We start from the raw sequence: 22500 nt of genomic DNA on the forward strand, positions 1-22500 counted from the left end.
GGCTATTAGGTAATAATGTATTTCTCCCAAGTAACCACTCGTATATAAAGTGGTATAGCCTATAATATAATATAAAACTAAAAAGAAACACTCAACATTTAGCCTCACCAAATGGTATTAATTAAAACATTTGAAAATAACACTGAGGCTACAGTATAATTGTCAATAGAACAGTCTGCAGCACGTCAAACTAAGTTAGCACTTACGTTCACTCACACATACAAATGTCACACAAATTTGCATAGGAACGCACACAAATAGACATAGGTTGATCTCACATTTTATTTCCAAAATATAAACCAGAATGAAATTGACTGAATCAAAGAGGAGGAATATGCTGAATGATGTAGGCCTGCTACTGTAAAAAACCTCAATCAAACAAATGACATGAATCAAGCGCATTTACGATCGCTGATTGAAATAACCTCTTTAGCCTCCCGGAATAATTAACCCACGATACTGCATGTCAGCTCAATAATTAGTTCATGAATCCATTCGTGAATCCAGCTTCTCTTCTACTGTAGGCTACTTAGCATGTCACAATCACAGACTGTAGTCACAATGGACAATTCATATGCATATTGCATCCATTCCTACATTAATCGCATTGTTAACATAGGTGTCAAATTGTTGTCAGCTTTTGTTAAGAGGTGTGACTGAGAACTATGAATGCAACTATGAACTATGATGTTTATAGGACTGAGGTTGCATTGCAACCTCAGTCCTATAAACATCACAAATCCCTGTTAATAAATATGAATAAACACATGCATATTTCTCTGGACGAATGCCTCTTTGCTTTGTGAAAAGTCTAGTGGACAATTAGCCCCATATAACCTCGAGACACAACAGTATGCAGCGACGGGTGAGGTTCTATATGGGGCTAGTGGACAACTGGATTATTATAAGACCCAGCGGAACTACACGGGCACTTTCAAAAGTGGAGTCCTCAACAAGGCTTCCATGCGGGGTACAGAGTCCTAGACGGCCCGGTCAGGTTAGCGGTAGCCTCGGGAACCCAGGCTTGGTTAGCGGCGGCTGCAGCGGCTACTCCAGAGTCCAAACGTTTCGGTGCTCAAATCTCCGTGGCAAAATGAAAAAGTTATTCGGACATTTACTGTCACTGCGGTCCGTCTGTGTCATAGACTGTAGGAAAAATAGGCTGTGTGTTGTTGTTGTTGTTGCGTTGTTGGCTTGTGGGCGATCCACGTTTTCTTCTTCGTCTGCTGTATTTTCGGCAGAGCTCAACACATTCTCCCAAGTATCCTTGCGTTGCACGTGACCGTTGGCAGCCAATAGCATCTCTGGTAGCATTACAATTCTATTTATTTCTATGATGGCGACACCCATTTCAAGGCGTGGAAAAGGGCCGTTTGCGCTGCATAGAAACCAATGGCGTCATTTCGTCCATATTTTTCTACAGTCTATGATTCAGATATTTAACCACTTGAACCGTCAATACTTAATACACTTGACCTTTCACTCTGGTCTGCTCTTTTTCCCCTCTACACCAAAGCTCTTTGCCGAAAACAGCCGATCTACAAGCTCACAACGCCTGTGAGCTTATAGATCTGCTATTTTTGTCTAAAGTCTCCAAATATGGACGCTATAGGGGTTCTAGTGGTTAATATTAAAAAAGAGAAAAAAAAGTATCTATCACACAAACAGGGACGGCTCCTGGCTATGTAAAACATACTATGAAATCATACTTTTTATGCTGGAAAGCATCTTCAGCATCACAAAAACCCTATACCGATCACCTACAGTCCACAGATTTGGACCTGGCATCTGCCATTATATTATTTGTTGACTACATTAATTCGCTGCTCTAAAAAAGCCAGCCCCCCCATAGCCCCCCAGTCACAATTCTCTGGGGCCGCCGCTGCACACAAAGAATTGGAGGAGCCCCTGTAGTAACTCCGAGGACCCCCTAGGGGTCCCGGACCCCCTGTTGAAGACATTTACAATGTACATTTATAGGCCAATATGATACCAGGTACAGTCAATACAGTATAGCATACAGTATGTACAACTATAGCAAACTTCCTTAACTTATGGTGTAAATACTCAGTTCAAACTGATCCATTCTGATACCTATAGTCACCTTTTCAGAACTTCTCTCATTTGCATAGAATTGTATATTTTAAAAAGCAGCTATATTGTTATCTCAATTTAAGTCATACTAACATAGAAAGTCATGTATTCAACTAGAGACTAACAACTTGATTGAACCAAAACGTTGTGCTTTAGTGTATGGATTGTGTCAGAATGCAATTTACAATTTAGGCATTTAGCAGACGCTCTTAATCCGAGCGACTTACAATAAGCAATGTAATACATCAATATTACCTTGCTTATTGAATGAAAATAACTATCAGGATGTGATGTATACCCAGATGTAGACACATGTCATACATAGACAAGTATGGCTGCAACTATCTATTATTAGAGAATAAATATACATTTTATTATCTTAAAAAAAGAGAACATTTATTATTAAATATTACAATCAAATAGCAATGTGTTTGTTGAATCGATTACATCAATTAGTTTGATTAAAGCAACATGTCCATCTTGGTGGTCCTGAATGTCGGTCATCTGTACAGTATTTGTGGAGGATTCATGTGGATAAATCATGTGACAAAAACCCAGTGTCAACTCAGCAACTCAAAACGGGATTCTATAAACGTTACTTATAGGCTATATTACAGATACGTGTGTGTGCGTGCATCTGTGTGTGTGAGAAAATAAATGTTCAGGTCGGGATGTTATCCAGACCCAAGAGGGTAAAATAGTGAAATTGGAGGTGATTAAAAATGAGCAGACAACATTGGAATTAAAACACTATAAAATGTAAGCTGATCAAATGGATGCTCTGTCTTGATTGTAGGAGACAGGGAGACTACTGTTACTGAACAATTTTATATAATTACTGTATAGTAAGAATAAGATAGAGATTACTATCACCATTCACTATTATAGAGCTTAAATGTTTTAACATAAAAGACCACTAGATGGTGGCATTGAGACACCCTGCTTGCAGTTGTTGCTCACCTTTTCAGGCCCAAATGCATTTGCGTCCCAATCTGGAATCAATGGGGTGTGAGTAAAACATCATTTTGGGGGTGAACTACTCCTTTAAAAAGGCTTTGATTCATGGGTTAGCTGGAATAGTAGATCATAGATAAAACAACATCAACACATGGAGTTGTCTTTAATTCATCAAGCTATGGAGTGTTTTAGTCATTACAGCATCATTCAATGCAGGAAGGGTATCAGTCAGGTCTTTTAATCCATATTCTGGAGGACAAACTTTGGTAAAAAATCATTTATTTTCAGTGAAGAAATTTGGAGTAAAGGGGGAAAAGGAGTGGACTTGGTATTGAGCCCTGGGGGGCCCCGGTCAAATAAGTCTATATAGGTTAGTGCTAATGATAATGTTTTTTCTTTGTACAAGACATGAAAAATCATAATCTGAAAACAATGTCAAATCTCTGTACATCTGTTACAACGTATCAAATTATAGTAAATAAATTCATTCATAAAGCACAGATTTGCAGTAACGACTGTCTTTGTTCTTTCCTGGATCTACAACAAGATGCAGCAGTGCTACTACAGAAGTCCCTGTGGAGTGATTTCAACATGTCTTTAAGGAAGACGTTACATCTTTGTTAAGCGTTCATCATCCGTGAACGCTTTGTTACGAACACCGTCCAGGCTCTCGCACGCGATACCGTTCTCCACCACTTCATCATCCTGGTCTTCATCCTCTGGCGGCCCCTTCTTCGTCCTATAGAGGAGGATTGAACACAGACAGCAGTCAGACTCACTAATCATAAGGACAACTAGAAAAGGGCGCTCTGTGGAGGGCATACTGTTTTATGTCCACCAGGCTGGGCTACTTAGTGCAGGGGTTCCCAAACTTTTTTTTCTCAGGGTACCCCATAAATATTTATTTTTAATCCGAGGCACCCCTACATTATAATTTTCACTCCCAGCACCTTATATTTATAGCATACCTTGTATGTCCAAAACCGTTTGTTTTGTATTTATCATCTATAAAATGTACTAAACTAGTGAAAACAGCAGATCTACAAGCACACAGCGCCTCGAAGCACACAACGCCTCGCATCTCGAGGCGTTGTGTGCTTGTAGATCGGCTGTTTTCACTAGTTTTGTGCAACGGTCTTGTATGATGAAGCAGGGTTTTGCTTTACCAAAAGACATACACATTTGAAACTTGGAGATACAAGGTTTCTGCCCGACAGTGACGATATTTTAGTGATTATGTTGCGAGGTAAACGTTGAGATAATTGCCATTTTGGTTAGAACTGACTGAAAATAACGTTGTACTTCAAGTTTAAAATGATACTAAATATAATTTTTTTAAGTGTCCAAATAAATTCCAAATATTATCAAATGATCGCGCGGCACCCCTGGACTGCCGTCGCGGCACCCCAGGGTGCCCCGTCACCCACTTTGAAAACCCCTGGCCTAGTGTCTAGCCAGGGCTGCGCTTGCAGCTGTCAGGACCTGAGCAAGCTGAGCATTTCTATGACATACTGTGCAACCTTTCACATGTTGTGCTGCCCGTTATGGGCAGAAGAAGTGAAAGCACTTTTGGAGGTGGGGTCCATAGAGGGCCCTCAACATGTGATTCCAATTTGGGGTTGATTAGATGATGCGTTCATGTTTTGTTCAGGCCAACAGTATCCATGTCACAAAGCTGCTTGATGCTCTTTGTCACATAACTCCTGAGATAATGTGTACTGTAGTCTAGTTTGGGTGGAAATAGACATAGTTGGATCATGATGATCCAAGGAATCCAATGGGAGAAACAGTGTGATTGTACAACCTACATCTACAGTACGGTTCAGGAATTAATGGCCAGGCCGGCATACCATTTGAAAAACGTAGTTTGAGTGTCTTCCTTGGCCTATACTGGCATAACCTCGCCTGCCAGGCTTTCTGGGGGAAAGCCTGGTGTTCGTTCACAACAGGCCGTTTGGTTTCTGCCTAAAGCGCGGAAAGCACTAGAAGAAGCGGCATTGCTTTGATTTGGTTCCCCCGGTTTGTTTCCCCAATCCCTATTAAAATGCTTGAGTAGCCTAGTGTAGTCTTGCCAGTCGCTAACAGTTGGACTAAAAGATCAATATGCCAAACGAATTTTTCAAAAGCAAAACTACTCCGCATCAAGGAGTTTATTAGGTAGGTCCTAAAAGTATGTCCTTGAGCGCAGGGGAATATTTTGGGTTAAAACTGAATCCGGTTTGATTTTTCCGGCAAATTGTAGTCCTTTGACTACTACAACATGACGTGTTGAGGTTTCCGCTCCAGACCGGTTACAACCCCGAAAAGTGAAGTGATACCAGACTAAAGGCCCTTTTCCACTGGCAGCGATAACGATGACGATAACGATTTAAAAAAGTGGGTTTTCAATTGAAGTGGATCGGCAGCATGATGCATCCACTCAACACCGATACAGACAACGATAGCCGACAACTACATCGTTAGGATCAACAACGATGTGGTTAAGATCACAGTGATATGGAACTGGGTCTCTGACAAACAGCTCGAGGTGCGCTCTGCGCGAGCAGCTGTTAATTGGCGCCTCTTCACATTGATGTCCGATAACTTTATCGGACATCAATGTGAAGGCATAATTATCGCTGTGATATTTTATGGCTATCGTCATCGTTACCGCTGCCGGTGGAAAAGGGCCTTACTGTAATACTGGCAAAGTGCCTTGGCTTATAATAGTGCATGAAAGGTTTCCTAACAGAACGGTGGAGTCACTGCAGGGTTTCCACATCCACAGCAGCTCTCACCGTCTCCTCTGGCGAATGGAGGACACCAGCAGCAGAACGATGCCGGCGCCCACCAGGCCGATGACCACCCCGAACACGATGAGCCAGGGCGGGGTGTCGGCGACCACGGGGGCCGCCAGGGTGGGGGGGATGCCCAGGAACTCCAGCGTCTGGTCAGTCAGCAGGAAGGCACTGTTGATACGATGCCTGGACATCCTGTTGGGACACCGTAAACAGCTGAGTCAGACCCATTATACACTGTGCAGTCATCCACCTGTAAAGTGTGTATAAAGTGTGCACTCGTGCGTGCATGTGTGTCCATGTATCTCGAGGACTGTTGAGACCAATTGAGACTTACAATTTACAATTCAGGCATTTAGCAGACACTCTTAATCCAGAGTGATTTACGAGAAGCAAGATAAACGGCTGGAGCTCAGGAGGTAGAGCAGGTTGGCCAATGATCCATGGGTTGGCAGATCAAATCCCGGCTCCTCCTGTCAACATGTCAAAGTGTCCTTGGGCAAGACACTGAACCCAGAGTTGCTCCCGGTGAGCAGGTTGTTGCATGGTTTCCTCTGCCATCGGTGTATGAATGTGTTTGTGAATGGGTGAATGTAATGCACAATGTAAAGCGCCTTAGTGAAAGGCGCTATATAAATGCACCATTTACCATCAACACATACGCCAAATCCATATAGAGTGCCTCAATAAACTTGGATCATTGGTAAAATAAGAACTTAGCATCAGTCTAAACAGTCAGTGTAATATGAAAGAATAAATGATCTATACTTTAAAACTATACAAACTACAGGATACCAGGTCTAAATAACATTCTAAATCTACTGTATCTGAATTATGGTGAAGGAGTGAAGTGACCGGTGGGTAGTCGGTCGGATCAGCAGTTTGTTACTTAAAAAATATATTTATAAATGTACAAATCTCTGTGTATCTATATGTCTGTGTGTCTCTGTCCATGGTAGCCTACATATATGGAGATCCCTGATGTCATCCATATAACATCATAGTACGGATGTCATCGTAAGCCTTATGGGCATTGCACCAGGTACTAGGGTATAGCGGGCAGCGCTCTAGTCGGTGTTAACTTTCAAGTTTCAACCTACTGTTTCTATTTCATTATAGGCAAAGAAAGAAAGAAAGAAAACATGCAAGAATAAGAGATCTACAAGCTCACAATGTGGTACTAATTTTAAGCAGCTATTTTCACTAGTGGGCGCTGTCTATTTTCACTATTGTGCGCACTATATAAGTAATTGCGACCGTCAGGTCGCACTTACTATCAAAACCTCCACAAACTGTGAGTCAGTCAGTCAGTCAGTCAGTCAGTCAGTCCGTCCGTCCGTCCGTCAGTCTGTCTGTCTGTCACACCTCACACGTCACACTATTGCCCTGCTCATATCTCCGCAACAGTTGCCCCGATCCATGCCAAATTTTGCACACACACTCCTTGCCTGCCAAACTACAACCTCCAAGGACCCCCGGAGGGTCCCTGGGGGACCCCCAGATGTAAAGAATGACCAAATGTGCAAAAATGACCAAATGACCACCCCAACGGGGCTGCTCACGGGGAATTCTCGGGGACCACCGACTCCTGGTGCTCCAGAACGGATGCAAAAGTGGTGGTGCCCCCAGTGGAGGACCCCCTCCACTGCAGCTCACATAAAATGCCGTAACTCGGGCTAGGAGCGTCCGGGAGAGCCGGGGCCGGTACCTATTCGTCCGGCAAGGCAACGCGGAGACCCCACCCCTCATTTCTCACATGGCCCTCTTCTAGCGCCACCATGAGGCCGATTCTTGCAAAACACATTTTTGGACACTGCTCCTACAGATTTTGCCCTAAAATCACACAAATCGGTACACACTATGACTACACTCATGTCATCAACATGGATCTGTCCCATATAGCGCCACCATCAGGCCGATTTTTTCAAACACATTTTTGGACACTACTCCTACAGATTTTGCCCTAAAATCACGCAAATCGGTACACAGTATGTCTACACTCATCTCATCAATATGGATGTCCCATATAGCGCCACCATCAGGCCGATTTTTTGAACCACATTTTTGGACACTGCTCCTACACATTTTGCCCTAAAATCACGCTGCGACCTGACGGTCGCTTATCTCCCGATTAGGGAGTCTTACTGGTTTATATAGGGCTTAAGTGGGTAACTCTGTGTAGGCCCACAGTTTGAAATTTTGCAAAAAAAAACGCTTTCCACTTTCTACCAAACATCCTACTTTTATAGATCTTCCTTTTCTTGTGTTGTTATTTCTTCCTTGGTTGCCTCATAAGCACAGTAAAATATGCAGCAGAAAGTTGCAGTAACAGCTAAACGCATAATGAGAGTCCAAAGGTCAAGTCTCTGGAGAGAGGGGAAAAAAAGAAAAACACTCAAGAGTTCATATTACTCACAGCATCAGCAATCTGACTTACAGCAGGCAGGCTTTATCAGAGGCAAAAATAACTGATCTACAAGCTCACAGTGCACTGCAACACAGCGTGCCGTGAGCTTGTAGATCTGCTATTTTCAGTGCTGTAAGTCACCGTCTTACGACAAAGCATAAATCATGCTTTAGTGGGAGGCGCCATCCTCTTATAATGATTATAACGAACAATAACACTTCCATGAGAGGATTTGTGTAGAAAAACAACTGGCTGTAGGCCTAGTTGTTTCTGTAACACAGGCATATGTGCAGTTTTGTGCACAAGTGTTGTTGTGAGCTTGTAGATCTGCTATTCTCAGAGTGCAACACCCGAGCGCAACCAAACATAAAATGACTAGTCTAATGACTTAGACCATGGGTCTTCAACAGGGGGTCCGGGACCCCTAGGGGGTCCTCAAAGTTACAACAGGGGGTCCTCCACATTTTTTGAGTGATAGAAACTTTTTTCTATTTTTTTTTTTTAATTAACCACTTGAACCCTAGCGTCCATATTCTGAGAACTTTAGCCAAAAATAGCCGATCTACAAGCTCACAACGCCTCGCAGTGGTGTAGAGGGGAAAAAGAGCAGACTAAATAAAAGAGTGAAAGGTCAAGTTTATGAAGTATTGACGGTTCAAGTGGTTAAATATCTGGAAACACAAATTTACACAAACCCAAAATACACCGATGATTGTGCTGTCAAACGATGAAACTATTATGGTATCTATGGGTTGTGGGGGGTCCCTGCTTCATCTCTCTCTCGACAAAAGGGTCCTTGGCCTGAAAACGTCGAAGACCCCTGACTTAGACTGTAGTTGTATTGATCTTTACCTTACAGCTCTCTCCACGTCTATGTGTGTATTGTATTATCTTTACCTCACAGCTCTCTCCACGTCTATGTGTGTATTGTATATCTTTACCTCACAGCTCTCTCCACGTCTATGTGTGTATTGTATATCTTTACCTCACAGCTCTCTCCACGTCTATGTGTGTATTGTATATCTTTACCTCACAGCTCTCTCCACGTCTATGTGTGTATTTTATATCTTTACCTCACAGCTCTCTCCACCTCCATCTTGTCAACCAGTTGTTCAGAATTCTCAGGTGACACCACCACGAACCAGAAGGACACCCGGGGGGTCTCCCCACACACCAGGACACTGGACACACTGAGAATGATCCATTACACAGTTAGTAGGCCTACTACAGTTCATTTAATCAATTATGAAAGTAATCGACAATCGATAAAATACTAAATGTTCAAGAATAGTGAAAAAAGCAGACGCACTAGCTCATAACGCTTTGTATCGTGACTCCATTCTTTGTAGGACACTGTTGTGCGGCATATAAAATAAGTGCTCAATCGGACTGATAAGTTTTAGTCGATTGTAAAACATTATCGCATTGATTTGTTAAGAAAGGAAAAGTTATCCATCAATCAATAACTTGATACATTTAAAACGTAATCACACCACAACGCTGCATATAATGGAGACATTCCACAGTAGAAACACACCCAACCAACCAGCTTACTGGACACACTGGAGCTTCTTTAATGTGTTTATTGTTGCGTGATTATAACTATACAGTGAGTTATGAGCTGATTATAATTATAAATATGTGTAGCAGAGTGACTCACTACCTCAGCCTGATGGCTTCAAAAGTCTAATATCTCCCATGGATCATCATGGCCCTTTGGTTTGGTGGTTAAGATATTGGGCTTTCATGCAGAGTGAGACCCGAGTTCGAATCCCGGGTGTTACATATCGTCACTGTCGGGCAGAAACCTTGTATCTCCAAGTTAAAAATGTGTATGTTTTTTTCACCAAGTAAAGCCCTGCTTCATCATACAAGGCTGTCCGCGAGGCGTTGTGTGCTTGTAGATCTGCTATTTTCACTAGTTTAGTAATATAAAACGAACAGTCTTGGACATACAAGGTTTCCACCTGACAACGACGATATGCTCATAATGCATTATAGGCATGGGCCTCATACAAAGTACCCATATTAATGAAATAAAGGTCTTACTTGTAGTGCTCAGAATTGAAGTATGTCCTCATGGCGAACGCCAGAGTGGCTCGGAACAGGAACATCTCGTTGTTATTCCATTTGTACTGTAAATGAAAAGGAACGTCTCGTTGTTATTCCATTTGTACTGTAAATGAACAGGAACATCTCATTGTTATTACATTTGTACTGTACTGTAAATTAAAAGGAACGTCTCGTTGTTATTCCATCATTTGTACTGTAAATGAACAGGAACATCTCATTGTTATTCCATTTGTACTGTACTGTAAATTAAAAGGAACGTCTCATTGTTATTCCATCATTTGTACTGTAAAGCAGTGGTTCTCAACAAATATTAGAGGCAGAAATTGTGAAAATTGCCGATCTACATGCTTACAACAACGCCTTGCAAACAAAATGTTATGCCTCAACTCTTAGTGCTCGTCAGGGTGGAGAGGTTAATTTGGGGGTCGCGGCCTGAAAAGGTTGAGAACCACTGCTATAAAAAAGGAAAAGAAACACCTGTGATGATATTGAATGTTTTTTTTTATTATGCTACTCTATATCGTCGTTGTCAGGTGGAAACCTTGTATCTCCAAGTTTCAAATGTGTACGTTCTTTCGCAAGTAAAGCCCTGCTTCATCATACAAGGCCGTCGCACAAAAGTAGTGAAAACTGTTTTCACTAGTTTAAATCATTTTTAAAAGGATAAATGCAAAACGAACGGTTTTGGACATACAAGGTTTTCACCTGACGACGACGATATGTTGATGAATTGAATACCAAGGACCTCCAACGGAAACAAGACCACCAGGGCTTTTTTTGGGGTGTTCCTTTTAGGCAGGGTGTTTTGACTGTACGTGTGCTGTTCTATATTTTTGTCTACTAAAATATTCAATCAATCAATCAAGCAATGTCACTCCATTTGTACTATAATATAAGAAAAGAAACACAACACAATGTTAGTGTGTACTCAGAAAGTGGGCGCCGTGGCACCCTAGGGTGCAGGGGTGCCGCAGAATACTTTGATATATTCATCAATATCACTTCAGTTTAACCACTTAAACCCTCTGTACTTAGTACAACGTATCACCAAACCTCCTCGCCAAAAGCTGCCAATCTACATGCTCACAACGTGTCACTTTGTGACACTTTGTGAGCTTGTAGATCTGCTATTATTTGTTGAATGTTTCCCCCAGAATAGGGATGCTGGGGTTCAAGAGGTTAAATGTCAAGTATGAAGTTATTTTCAATCTGTCCTAATGGAAACTACTATTCTCTCAACTTTTCCTTGTGATATGTACTGTATCTTAGGGACAATGATTTACATTTTACATGAATATACCATAATATGACATGAATGTAAGGTTCTATGAAGTCACAATGTAATTCAGGGTAGCCTTGGATGAAAAAGTTATTTAAGGGGTGATGAGTAAAAGTTTGAGAACCACTGTATACTGTGGTACACATGAAAACAACATAATGTTAGTGTTAATAATGTGTGCACTCAACCTTTGAGGAAAAGACATTCAAGGTTGCTACAATCACCAGCTGCACCTTTGCCCTCTCAACCATGTCCATGTACTCACACTTATACTGTCAAATGACTGGTACCTTTAATCTCTACAAAGGCATAATATTCTACAGCCGTGGTTCTCAAAGTCTTTCATGTCAAGGACCACCAAATTGACACTTATTAGCCCGCGGACCGCCATATGCCATGCAGGGAACCCCATAAGAGACAATTTTTACTGCTCTAGCAGTGATTTTCAACCATTTTTATTTCAAGGACCCCCAGTTTGACATGCATTAGGGCTACGGACCCCCATTTAATGGCCTTTCTATCTCTGGGACCCCACATTTATATTGTAAAATCAATGTAAATTTATTCCCCAGACCCCACTTTGAGAATCTCCAGTATGGGTCACTATAGTGAATGACCCATACTGAATGGGATGTTATAGGACTGCACTGGATGGATAAAGCAAGCATTTAAGACAAAACCGTTTGATTTGTAATTTGATAGATAGATTTGAAAAATAAAAACACATACATACAGCTTTGTCTCCCAGTGCAGTGTTGATGCTGAGCCGGACTTCATATCCACGTGACGCAGGCCCTACAAAAAGATAACACATCAGCCTGAATATCCTTGAAATGTGGGTGATTTAAAATCTCTATGGTTGCATGCATTTCAACAGTAGCTAGATTACCACCTGCCTACCAAAATACTTATCTGTATGCTATTAAATAAAAAGCAATCGTACAGTATTTGTTCTGCACATAGTAGCTATACAGTAGCACTGCATAATTAGCCTAAAACAACAGGCTCCGAATCTAAAACTTCATTTATTTTGTAAGGTTTTTGATAGAGGGGACTTCTTGGTTGGGTTTATTGCAGAGAAATGCTGACAGTGAAACCTTCTACTCTGTTAGAAAGAATGCAGTTTCTTTCTCTTTTTATTGTGGGCTCGCCTAAAGGCGAGCACACGTATGTTATCTTCATTATTTATTTCTATACTAGTCAGTATCCTCAAAACTTTGGCGCGCTTCATCTCTTAAACGCTTACACCTTTCAACACCATTCAAATTTTTATGTGTTCAGCTTACTGAGGACAAGTGTGCGTGTATTTTTCTTTTTGAAATGTTTTGTAGTATAATTATAAAAAAATAAAAATGTTTAACTTTAAGCACCCAATGCATTTCCAATGGGTTTAGTGTGGAAAGGGACCCATGTTTATATTAAGGCGCTGTGGCTGCAATATTCACACTTCAGATATGCTATTTATATCAATGCGTTCACACAGGTCTGCTCTCTGATTTGATCCAAATATCTACGCTGTGTGATGTATAAAACTATAGTTATAGTTAAAACTATAAATAAATGTCCCTCTCCACTCTACTGATTACACAGCTGTGATCAAGAATCAAGTCCGGGCGATGGGATGTAAATCCCATAGCCATATATCCTAGAGCCCGCAGGGACAGTCAGCCATATTAGTGGTTGTTGTTGGTTGTCAGGGAGATATCAAAACCAATGCATTTCCAAGTCAGATCCACAAACACAATAAAAGCCATGCTCCACTCCTCAGTCTGGAGTGGCCACATAGAAGAACGCCTTGGTTATAGACATAGTGGAGGACAGATGTGATCTGGGATTGTTAGCCAATATGTATATGCACTCAATATACTCCACTACAGTTGGAGTCCATTTGACAGTTGCTGGTTCCCAAACACAGAATCAAAAATGTAGATCTAGAACACATAGAATATGTACAGTACAGTAAGGTTCAGTAGAGTACAGTAAAAGTACAGTAAGGTTCAGTAGAGTACAGTAAAGTACAGTAAGGTACAGAAAGGTACAGTACAGAAAGGTACAGTAGAGTACAGTACAGTAAGGTACAGTAAAGTACAATACAGTACAGTAAGGTACAGTAGAGTACAGTAAAGTACAGTAGAGTACAGTAAGGTACAGTAGAGTACAGTAAAGTACAGTATAGTAAGGTACAGTAGAGTACAGTACAGTAAGGTACAGTACGGCACAGTAGAGTACAGTACAGTATAGTACAGTAAGGTACAGTAGAGTACAGTAAAGTACAGTACAGTAAGGTACAGTACAGTAAGGTACAGTAGAGTACAGTAAAGTACAGTAAGGTACAGTACAGTAGAGTAGAGTAAAGTACAGTACAGTAAGGTACAGTAAGTTACAGTAGAGTACAGTAAAGTACAGTAAGGTACAGCAGAGTACAGTAAAGTACAGTACTGTAAGGTACAGTACAGTACAGTAGTGTACAGTAAAGTACAGTAAAGTACAGTAACGTACAGCACAGTAAGGTACAGCAAGATACAGTAGTGTACAGTAAAGTACAGTACAGTAAAGTACAATACAGTACAGTAAGGTACAGTAGAGTACAGTAAAGTACAGTAGAGTACAGTAAGGTACAGTAGAGTACAGTAAAGTACAGTATAGTAAGGTACAGTAGAGTACAGTACAGTAAGTTACAGTACGGCATAGTAGAGTACAGTACAGTATAGTACAGTAAGGTACAGTAGAGTACAGTTAAGTACAGTACAGTAAGGTACAGTACAGTAAGGTACAGTACAGTACAGTAAGGTACAGTAGAGTACAGTAAAGTACAGTACAGTAAGGTACAGTAGAGTACAGTAAAGTACAGTAAGTTACAGTAGAGTACAGTAAAGTACAGTAAGGTAAAGTACAGTAAGGTAAAGTACAGTAGAGTACAGTAAAGTACAGTAAGTTACAGTACAGTACAGTACAGTACAGTACAGTACAGTAAGGTGCAGTACAGTATAGTAAGGTACAGTACAATACTGTAGGGTACTGTACCTTACAGTACCTTAAAGTATCCTATTTGTTGGGTTGGAATCGAGCCCACACTGTTTCGAAGGAACAGTATTTCTAGTTAATCATGAACTTTAGTGGAATCCAGTATCCATATGCTCTTAAAGGGGAATTTCACTTTAAAACACTTGTCATTTTTACTCTGGCCTTAGTTTGTGTGCATCCCTTATTTGGTTACTGGGTTCAATATTTTAGGGACATGTTTGCGACCGCCAGGTCGCAGTTACCATCAAAATCTCCACCGGCTGTCAGTCAGTCTGTCAGTCAGTCAGTCAGTCAGTCTGTCTGTCTGTCCGTCACACGTCACGTCACACTTTTGCCCTACTCATATCTCCGCAACCGTTGGGGACCTGTCAGCAGGGAGTGTTGGGCGGGAGGAGAAATCCTCCCGTTGGGGGCTCCTCACTGGCTGGAGAGTAGGTAGGATACAACAGTACATGACATCACATAGGTATGTTGGGAGGAATTAATTGGCATATTAACAATTAAATTGTGTTGTTTTAAAGTGAAATCCCTTTTTAAGTTAACCCATTTAGAACGGGTACACATTATTGTGTATAATTATTTTATGCTTTAACTATTGAAAAATAGCAGATATACCGGTACAAGCTCACAGCGCGGCACCGAGTGCCGCGCTGCGAGCTTGCAGATCTGCTATTTTTGAAAAATTGTTTAAATTAGAATTTTGACTCGATTCTATAAGTGTCTTTTGAAACCTTCTAAGATTTTTTGAAAAACCTATGTTTCTATGTCAGCAATCTGGCCAGCCATCGTCAAAGAAAAGGTCCTTTTCACTTAAATGGAGCTCAGTTGGTCTGTTCTTGAGAGACTACTGTGTCAGTGGTTCTCTAACCTTTTCATGTGAAGGACCACCAAAATGATATTTATTTGGCCACGGACCCCCCCCCCCCCCCCCCCATCTAAAAATATTTAGTTCCAGGGACCACCCAGAAGCAACATTTTAGTTACAAACGTTCGATTTGAAAACACATATATTCAAAGATTTGCACACATTTTCACGACTTTTTCAAAAATAGCAGATCTACAAGCTCACAGTGCGGCACTCGGTGCCATGCTGTGAGCTTGTATATCTGCTGTTTTTCACTGGTTAGAGCATTCAATAATTCTAGGCCTAAAATTATTAATATTGGGGTTGACTTCTCTCTGATGCGTAGCAGCAACATGCTGCATTACAGTACCTGCCACTGAGAAAGGAAACTCTCACCAGGACACGACAGTGACTTTATTGCTAAACTATTGTTTCTTCCTGAACACACGATTATGACTGGTAGAACTTTAACCACATGAACCCTAGCACCCCTATATTCTTACAGACATTACATCACAATAGGTGAGCGGAAATCCATGATTGATTGTAGATCAGCATTTTCCTCAAAGAAATGTGTAGAGGGGGAAAAAGGACAGGGCCAAGTATAGACCCCTGGGAGACCCCGGTCAACACTAGACCTCCAATAGTCCTGTGTTGAAATGAATCTAATGTAGTCATCATTTAATAATCAGTCACAAGATCTAGTTAATAAGTACTTTTCATTGGTTCAAACCTCATTAATTATAAAACCCACATACACTTAAAAACTCACTTAAAACCCAATTCAAAAACAGCGTTGTACTATGACTACTTAGGGCATTACATTATGAAGTCAAAAACATAACATGGAGATACAAGGTTTCTGCCGGACAGCAACAACAATATTCAACATGTACTGTAGATATGTAGTTCATGTTTTACTAAAAAGAAAAAGAAAAGAAAATCAATACTGCAATGTACAGTAGATATAGCCTTCTCTGTTACAAATAAACATCTAGAATGTAACATTTACTCAAGTAAGGTAAAAGTAGAATGTACTCATTATGTAGAATGTCCCATTTCACAGGTTTTCAAATGTATGAAAATTATTTGAAAATAGACGATCTACAAGCTCCCAATGTGTCGCGGACCAGTGCGGCTGAAATGTATATATAAGGGTAAGTCTGAAGTTTTTAATATATGTTTTGTAATAATAATCAAAATCTACAAAGTAACTAGCAGCTAATAAAGCTTTCAAATTATAGGAGTCGAGTAAAAGTACAATATTTTCCTCAGAGATGTATTAGTGGAGTAGAAGTAAAAGTACCGAAAATATAGAAAATACTCCAGTAAAGTAATAATACCTCAAAATTGCACTTAAGTACAGTAAATCTGGAGGTCTCAGTTGGAACTGTTACCCCCGCGACCCGATTCCGGATAAGCGGTTGAAGATGGATGGATGGATACAGTACTTGAGTACTTAGTTACTTTACACCACTGGTTATGACTGACAGAGCACTAATAGTCTAAGCCTACAAATAGTATACTGAAAAGACTGACTAAACATATTCCCATATAAAACCTATACAGTATTCAGCAGGTATAGCTATTAGACTGGCATAGGGTTACGTATATACAGTACATACCAGTCTCACAGGGTGGTTGGGCCAGGGCAGGGGCCACCAGGCACAGCAGTAGTAGCAGCAGTCTCTCCAACATCACTGATACAACAGGTTGGCACGCAGTGTTTCAGTCCGTGGTACAACAGGCTGGCATGCAGTCAGTGTTCCAATCACTGGTTGAGTCAAACAATGACCAGAATGCCAGGGAGCCAGGGAGCCAGGGTCAGCTCAGGAGCACACTGCTAGCTGCTCAGTCACACTTAATGGTTAAGCCAACAGTAACAGTAACACATGCCTTCTGCTGTTCTGCACACAGCAACACCACCCTCTTTATGAGGAGGTAATAATGCACTGCTTTCTACCTGGCTGGCAAACACTGTGTTGGCCATGTTGTTATAGGAGAAATGAATGCATGCCTGCCAGGGCAATCAATACGATTATGGAGCCTATTCTGTTGGTTTATGTACATTTTATGTGTATACATTTTGTGAGTTTCTTGTAAGCCTGTGCGGGCTGGGCATCGTGTGGTGCAGGACACTAAAATAAAAATCACACCCAGTGTGAAGTGAGTGTTGCATATTACATACATACCGGTACATACATACATACATACATACATACATACTGGTACATACATACATACATACATACATACATACATACATACATACATACATACATACATGCATAGATATTTTCTTCAAAACTCTTCAAATATTTCCAAAATAAACTAAAACAAAAATACAATCTGCAAGTTCACAATGCTTTTTCTTTTCTTTTTTTCAACGGTTAACAGCCCCGGCAGTTTGTCTAAAAGCTGTAATTGCATGGAAACAGTGAAGTGTATTTCCTGCTAGCGTGGAAACACAACTGTTTGTTCAGGGAGAGAGAGGGTTGATAGTGGAACAGACGCACAAACACAAACCCCCTCGCCTGCTACTATTTATTCACACTGTAAAACCAACAGTGTTCATTTAACTCCTACAGTGTTCATTTGTACACCATGTGAGTTAAATTAACATTAAAGATTCGACTGTGCGGTACAGTGGGAGCTTATATGATTATGCACAAGAACACACACAGCTATTCTCTTTTGTTGAAATGATATGTAATGCAAAGCAGTTGGAACTGAATGTTTTGCACATGCAAGGTGCTGAATAAATAATGTTTATATGATGATAATGATGATGATGATGATGATGATGATGATGATGATGATGATGAGGATGATAATGATGGGGCGGCAGTGGCTCAGGAGGTAGAGCTGCTTGGGAGTTCGATCCCAGGCTCCCCCAGAGTTACTTAGGCCTATAGGCCAGACGGAGTAGGATATTTCATATATCCCGGTTATTCAGATATCCACATAGAAATATATCTAGGTCCACACGGAGCTGGATATTTCATATATCCCGGTTTTTCAGATATCCACATAGAAAAATATCTAGGTCCACACGACAAAGATATCTAGGTCTAACAAGCACACACACAGTAAAATCTTCAGAGATATCCGGGTTCCCTGTCTACACGGATCCAGTGAATCGGATATTTTTCAATCTCTCCACTTATTTATCCGGTTTAAAAAATATCCAGTTTCACAGCCGAAATATCCAGCTTCATGTGGCTGCAAGCCCCAACAGCACAAACAAATGTCTAGCTTCAGAAATATCCAGCTCCGTGTAGCCGGCATTAGTGTGGAAGAGTCCTTGAGCAAGACTCTGAACCCCTTGCTCCCGGTGAGCAGGTTGGTGCCTTGCATGGTTTCCTTCGGTGTATGAATGTGTGTGTAATGCACAATCTCTGCCTTGGATAAAAGGTACTATATAAATGCAACATTTACGGTGATGATGAATTTGGTACAGTAGGTCCACATAGCTGCAGCTGTGTATGCATGATTATAGACATGGTTCAAAAAGACAAATGCTTATAATAGGGCAGAAACTTCACAAGTTAAAGAAAATCCACAGGACAAGGACCACAGAGAGGTCCTCACAGTGGAAACATGTCCACGTGAAGCAGGTGGTCTGTGGACCACCGTGAAGGTATTAGGGCATTCACGAATAGTGATTTTTAGTATTCGAATTATTCGACCTCAAAGTATTCGAATAGTTGATTATTCGACAGGACTGGCCAAACTGGCCAAACTGTCAAAAATTAAGTAAGCATGAGGCGAACATTGTGAAAATAGCCGATCTACATGCTCACAACGCCTCGCAACGCGAGGCGTTGTGAGCATGTGCTATTTTCACAATATTTATCTGCGGAACCGAGTCACATTAAATATAATACCTACAATTCCAAGTGCTTGTCAGGGTTCTTATGAATTCCTATCTAGCCAAGCTTTATAAACCATGAAGAAATATAATATATATTTTTAAAGACATTCGGTGAACAACGTCGAATGTTGACTTTGATATTCGAAATTTTCGAATATTCGAATATTTGGTGAATGCCCTAGAAGGTATTGCACGTGGTCCCTGACCATGATGCATTTAGTAATGAAGGAAAGTGAAGAGATTTGTATTTGTATTCCAAGGAACAGTACACTAAATTACCTGGTGAACTAAATATTATGAAATTATGTCAATGTTATCAGTTTTACTGGGAAGTATAAGGTCAAGAAATTCCACAGATAAGGGAGGTAGAATCTCAAGGAGGGGAAGGTGTCCTGGATTGCCAGGTTGAGTCAAAATTATCAGGAAATCTGCCCATAACTATAATCACGTCTTGAACTGTCTTCCCACTCCCATACATGCAGTAAGATATCAGTAAATCAGTTAACATGAGTTTAATGGAAGGTTGGATAAAGTAAGAGAATGGTATAAGAGTGAACAGTGGTTCAGACCTGATACCCAATACATTTTTTATGTTATTCAACATACTTTTATTTTCACAACGAATAGATGCATGGATGGAGGGATGGAAGCAAGGTCCATATTGCTCAATTGATGAATGATCTTTTGCTCTCATAAAATGTAATTAAACAGACAATAACAGGATGTGTAAACCTTGGATGACACATACACGCCCTTTACCAAATCACACTCATATCATAGATGAATCATAGTCATAATAATCTTGTTTATGAACAGGAACAAGATACAAGATACAAGAAACAAGATCCACTACACCACTAAGATACCCATGTACTGTACCTGGAAAAATACTTTATAAACGTTAAGGACGTCCACAATTACAACACCAGAGGCAGCGCCACAGATCACGTTCAACCCAAAGTCAACTCAAACAAAGGGTCAAACTTCTTCTGCTATACAACCAAAATGTGGAATGCCCTAACGTAGGCCTTAACGGAGTGTGGTTCCCTAGCATCCTTTAAAATCGCCCTGAAAAACCACTTACAGGCAGCAGCCATTCGCAACTGGCAATAACAAACCTAGCCCAGCCTCCCCTGACCCTTCTCTGTATTTACCTACTGTATATATTTTTTGCACTGTTTGTTTTATTTTTATTTACTTTTTTTTCTATCTACTGCATAGTGTTCTATCCGTCTGTCATTCAATGTTATATGAGATACTATGGTTTCCTATGGAAATACGCATATTCTTTTCTAGGATCTCCTTTTAGTTGACCTTGTCCCATTGAACTGTACCGTCATGAAACTGTACCTTTTTCTATGCAAACTTCTAATAAAGTCTTCAATCAATCAATCAAAAACAGGTATAGGTGTTTTTAAACCATTGCCTGCCATGTGCTGTACAATATGGTTTTCCTTTGTATTGTGTTTTCGGTAACACTTTACTATAAGGTACAAAGTAATACACTTAGTTAATGCTTAACTAACACTTTATTCCTGATTAACTAATACATCAGTTAATCATGAATGCATCATGAAAAATCATCAAGTAATGTTGGAATAGCTATTACTTAACTAACTTAATCTATCAGTAGTTAAGACTATGTTAGTTAATAGTTAGTTAACATCATCCATATTATGGATGGTTTGTAGATCTGTTTTTTCTGGTCAATTCTATGCCCAGGATGAGTGCTTCATAGGCGGGTAGGATTAGTGCGTTGACCCGGTGGTACTGGTTGGTCTAAAACTTCCAGGGGTCTGCCATATTGGACTGGATCCCAGATGGGTCAGTTGGTGAGTATACTGTACCACCGGGTCAACGCACTAATCCTACCCGCCTATGAAGCACTCATCCTGGGCATAGAAATGACCAGAAAAAACAGATCTACAAACCATCTGTAATAAGGTTGATGTTAACTAACTATTAACTAACATAGTCTTAACTACTGATAGATTAAGTTAGTTAAGTAATAGCTATTCCAACATTACTTGATGATTTGTCATGATGAATTCATGATTAACTGATGTATTAGTTAATCAGGAATAAAGTGTTAGTTAAGCATTAACTAAGTGTATTACTTTGTACCTTATAGTAAAGTGTTACCGTGTTTTCCAACCAACATTTTCAGGCGGGTTGCCAGTTTCAGAAAATCAGGAACTTCTGATATTTCATTTGTACAATGGAAAAAGAATAAACATTGATTGAACAGAAACAGCAAACCGGTTAACAAAGCAGTTGTAGCCTACAACAATGCTCATTGTATGGTTGGATAAATAGATAGATAGATAGATAGATAGATAGATAGATAGATAGATAGATAGATAGATAGGGCGGCATAGCTCAGGGGTAGAGAAACCGTTATTAGAGCACGAAGGGTTCTCGAATCCGGGCTCCCCCTGAGTTAATGTCGAAGGGTCCTTGGGCAAGACTCTGAACCTCTAGTTGCTCCCGGTGAGTAGGTTGGTGCCTTGCATGGTTTCCACCGGTGTATGAATGAGTGCGTGAATGGGTGAATGTAATGCACAATCTCTGTAAAGCGCTTTGGATAAAAGCGCTATATAAATGCACCATTTATTTTATATAAATGCACCATATATAGATATACCTTTATTATCCCAAGGGGGAAAATCAGTTGCCCAGAGGCAGCACAGCAGTATAAGGTTATTTACTTCTCTGTAACTTTGTAAATAACCTTATACTGCTGTGCTGCCTCTGGGCAACAGATTTTCCCCCTTGGGATAATAAAGGTACCTATCTCTCTATCTATCTATCTATCTATCTATCTATCTATCTATCTATCTATGTGACAACGCAGTGTTATAAAAACCATACAATCTCACTGACTGGAAAAGAAGAAGACACTTTTTGTTTTGTATCTCCTGGTGTGTATATAATTATGTTCTTCAACAGTAGATGGCAGTATAGGTAGGTTCTAGACCAGGGGTCTTCAACGTTTTCAGGCCAAGGACCCCTTAGTTGAGAGAGAGAGAGATAAAGCAGGGACCCCCACAATCTGTTCATAGTTTCCATATAGTTCCATTGTTTGACAGCACGGTCATCAGTGTATTTTGGATTCATGTTAATGTGTGTTTTCAGATATTTAACTACTTGAACCGTCAATACTTAATAAAC

The 22500-nt window shown here is 40.5% G+C and overlaps 1 protein-coding gene across 1 annotated transcript; it reads right to left on the reverse strand.

Moving 5' to 3' along the window:
- Positions 1 to 2729: 2729 nt before the first annotated feature.
- On the reverse strand, positions 2730 to 17172 carry cltrn (collectrin, amino acid transport regulator). The gene is made up of 6 exons (XM_080731697.1): positions 17081 to 17172; positions 12321 to 12382; positions 10285 to 10370; positions 9309 to 9425; positions 5829 to 6023; positions 2730 to 3790 (listed from the first exon to the last, which is right to left on the reverse strand). The coding sequence occupies exons 1-6, from the start codon at positions 17151 to 17153 to the stop codon at positions 3661 to 3663; spliced, it is 663 nt and encodes a 220-aa protein (XP_080587823.1). The 5' UTR covers positions 17154 to 17172; the 3' UTR covers positions 2730 to 3660.
- Positions 17173 to 22500: the final 5328 nt, after the last annotated feature.

The sequence above is a fragment of the Nannobrachium achirus genome (genome assembly GCF_963921795.1).
Source record: "Nannobrachium achirus genome assembly, chromosome: 1".
NCBI classification, from domain to species: domain Eukaryota; kingdom Metazoa; phylum Chordata; class Actinopteri; order Myctophiformes; family Myctophidae; genus Nannobrachium; species Nannobrachium achirus.

What these genes read in the sequence shown, in the direction of transcription:
- cltrn (XM_080731697.1), bottom strand. Translation starts at nt 17,153, where the DNA reads ATGTTGGAGAGACTGCTGCTACTACTGCTGTGCCTGGTGGCCCCTGCC. An exon ending in CTGCACTGGGAGACAAAGCT is followed by an intron (nt 10,371 to 12,320) that starts GTATGTATGTGT and finishes TTTCATTTACAG; the next exon opens with TACAAATGGAATAACAACGA. An exon ending in TTCAATTCTGAGCACTACAA is followed by an intron (nt 9,426 to 10,284) that starts GTAAGACCTTTA and finishes GATCATTCTCAG; the next exon opens with TGTGTCCAGTGTCCTGGTGT.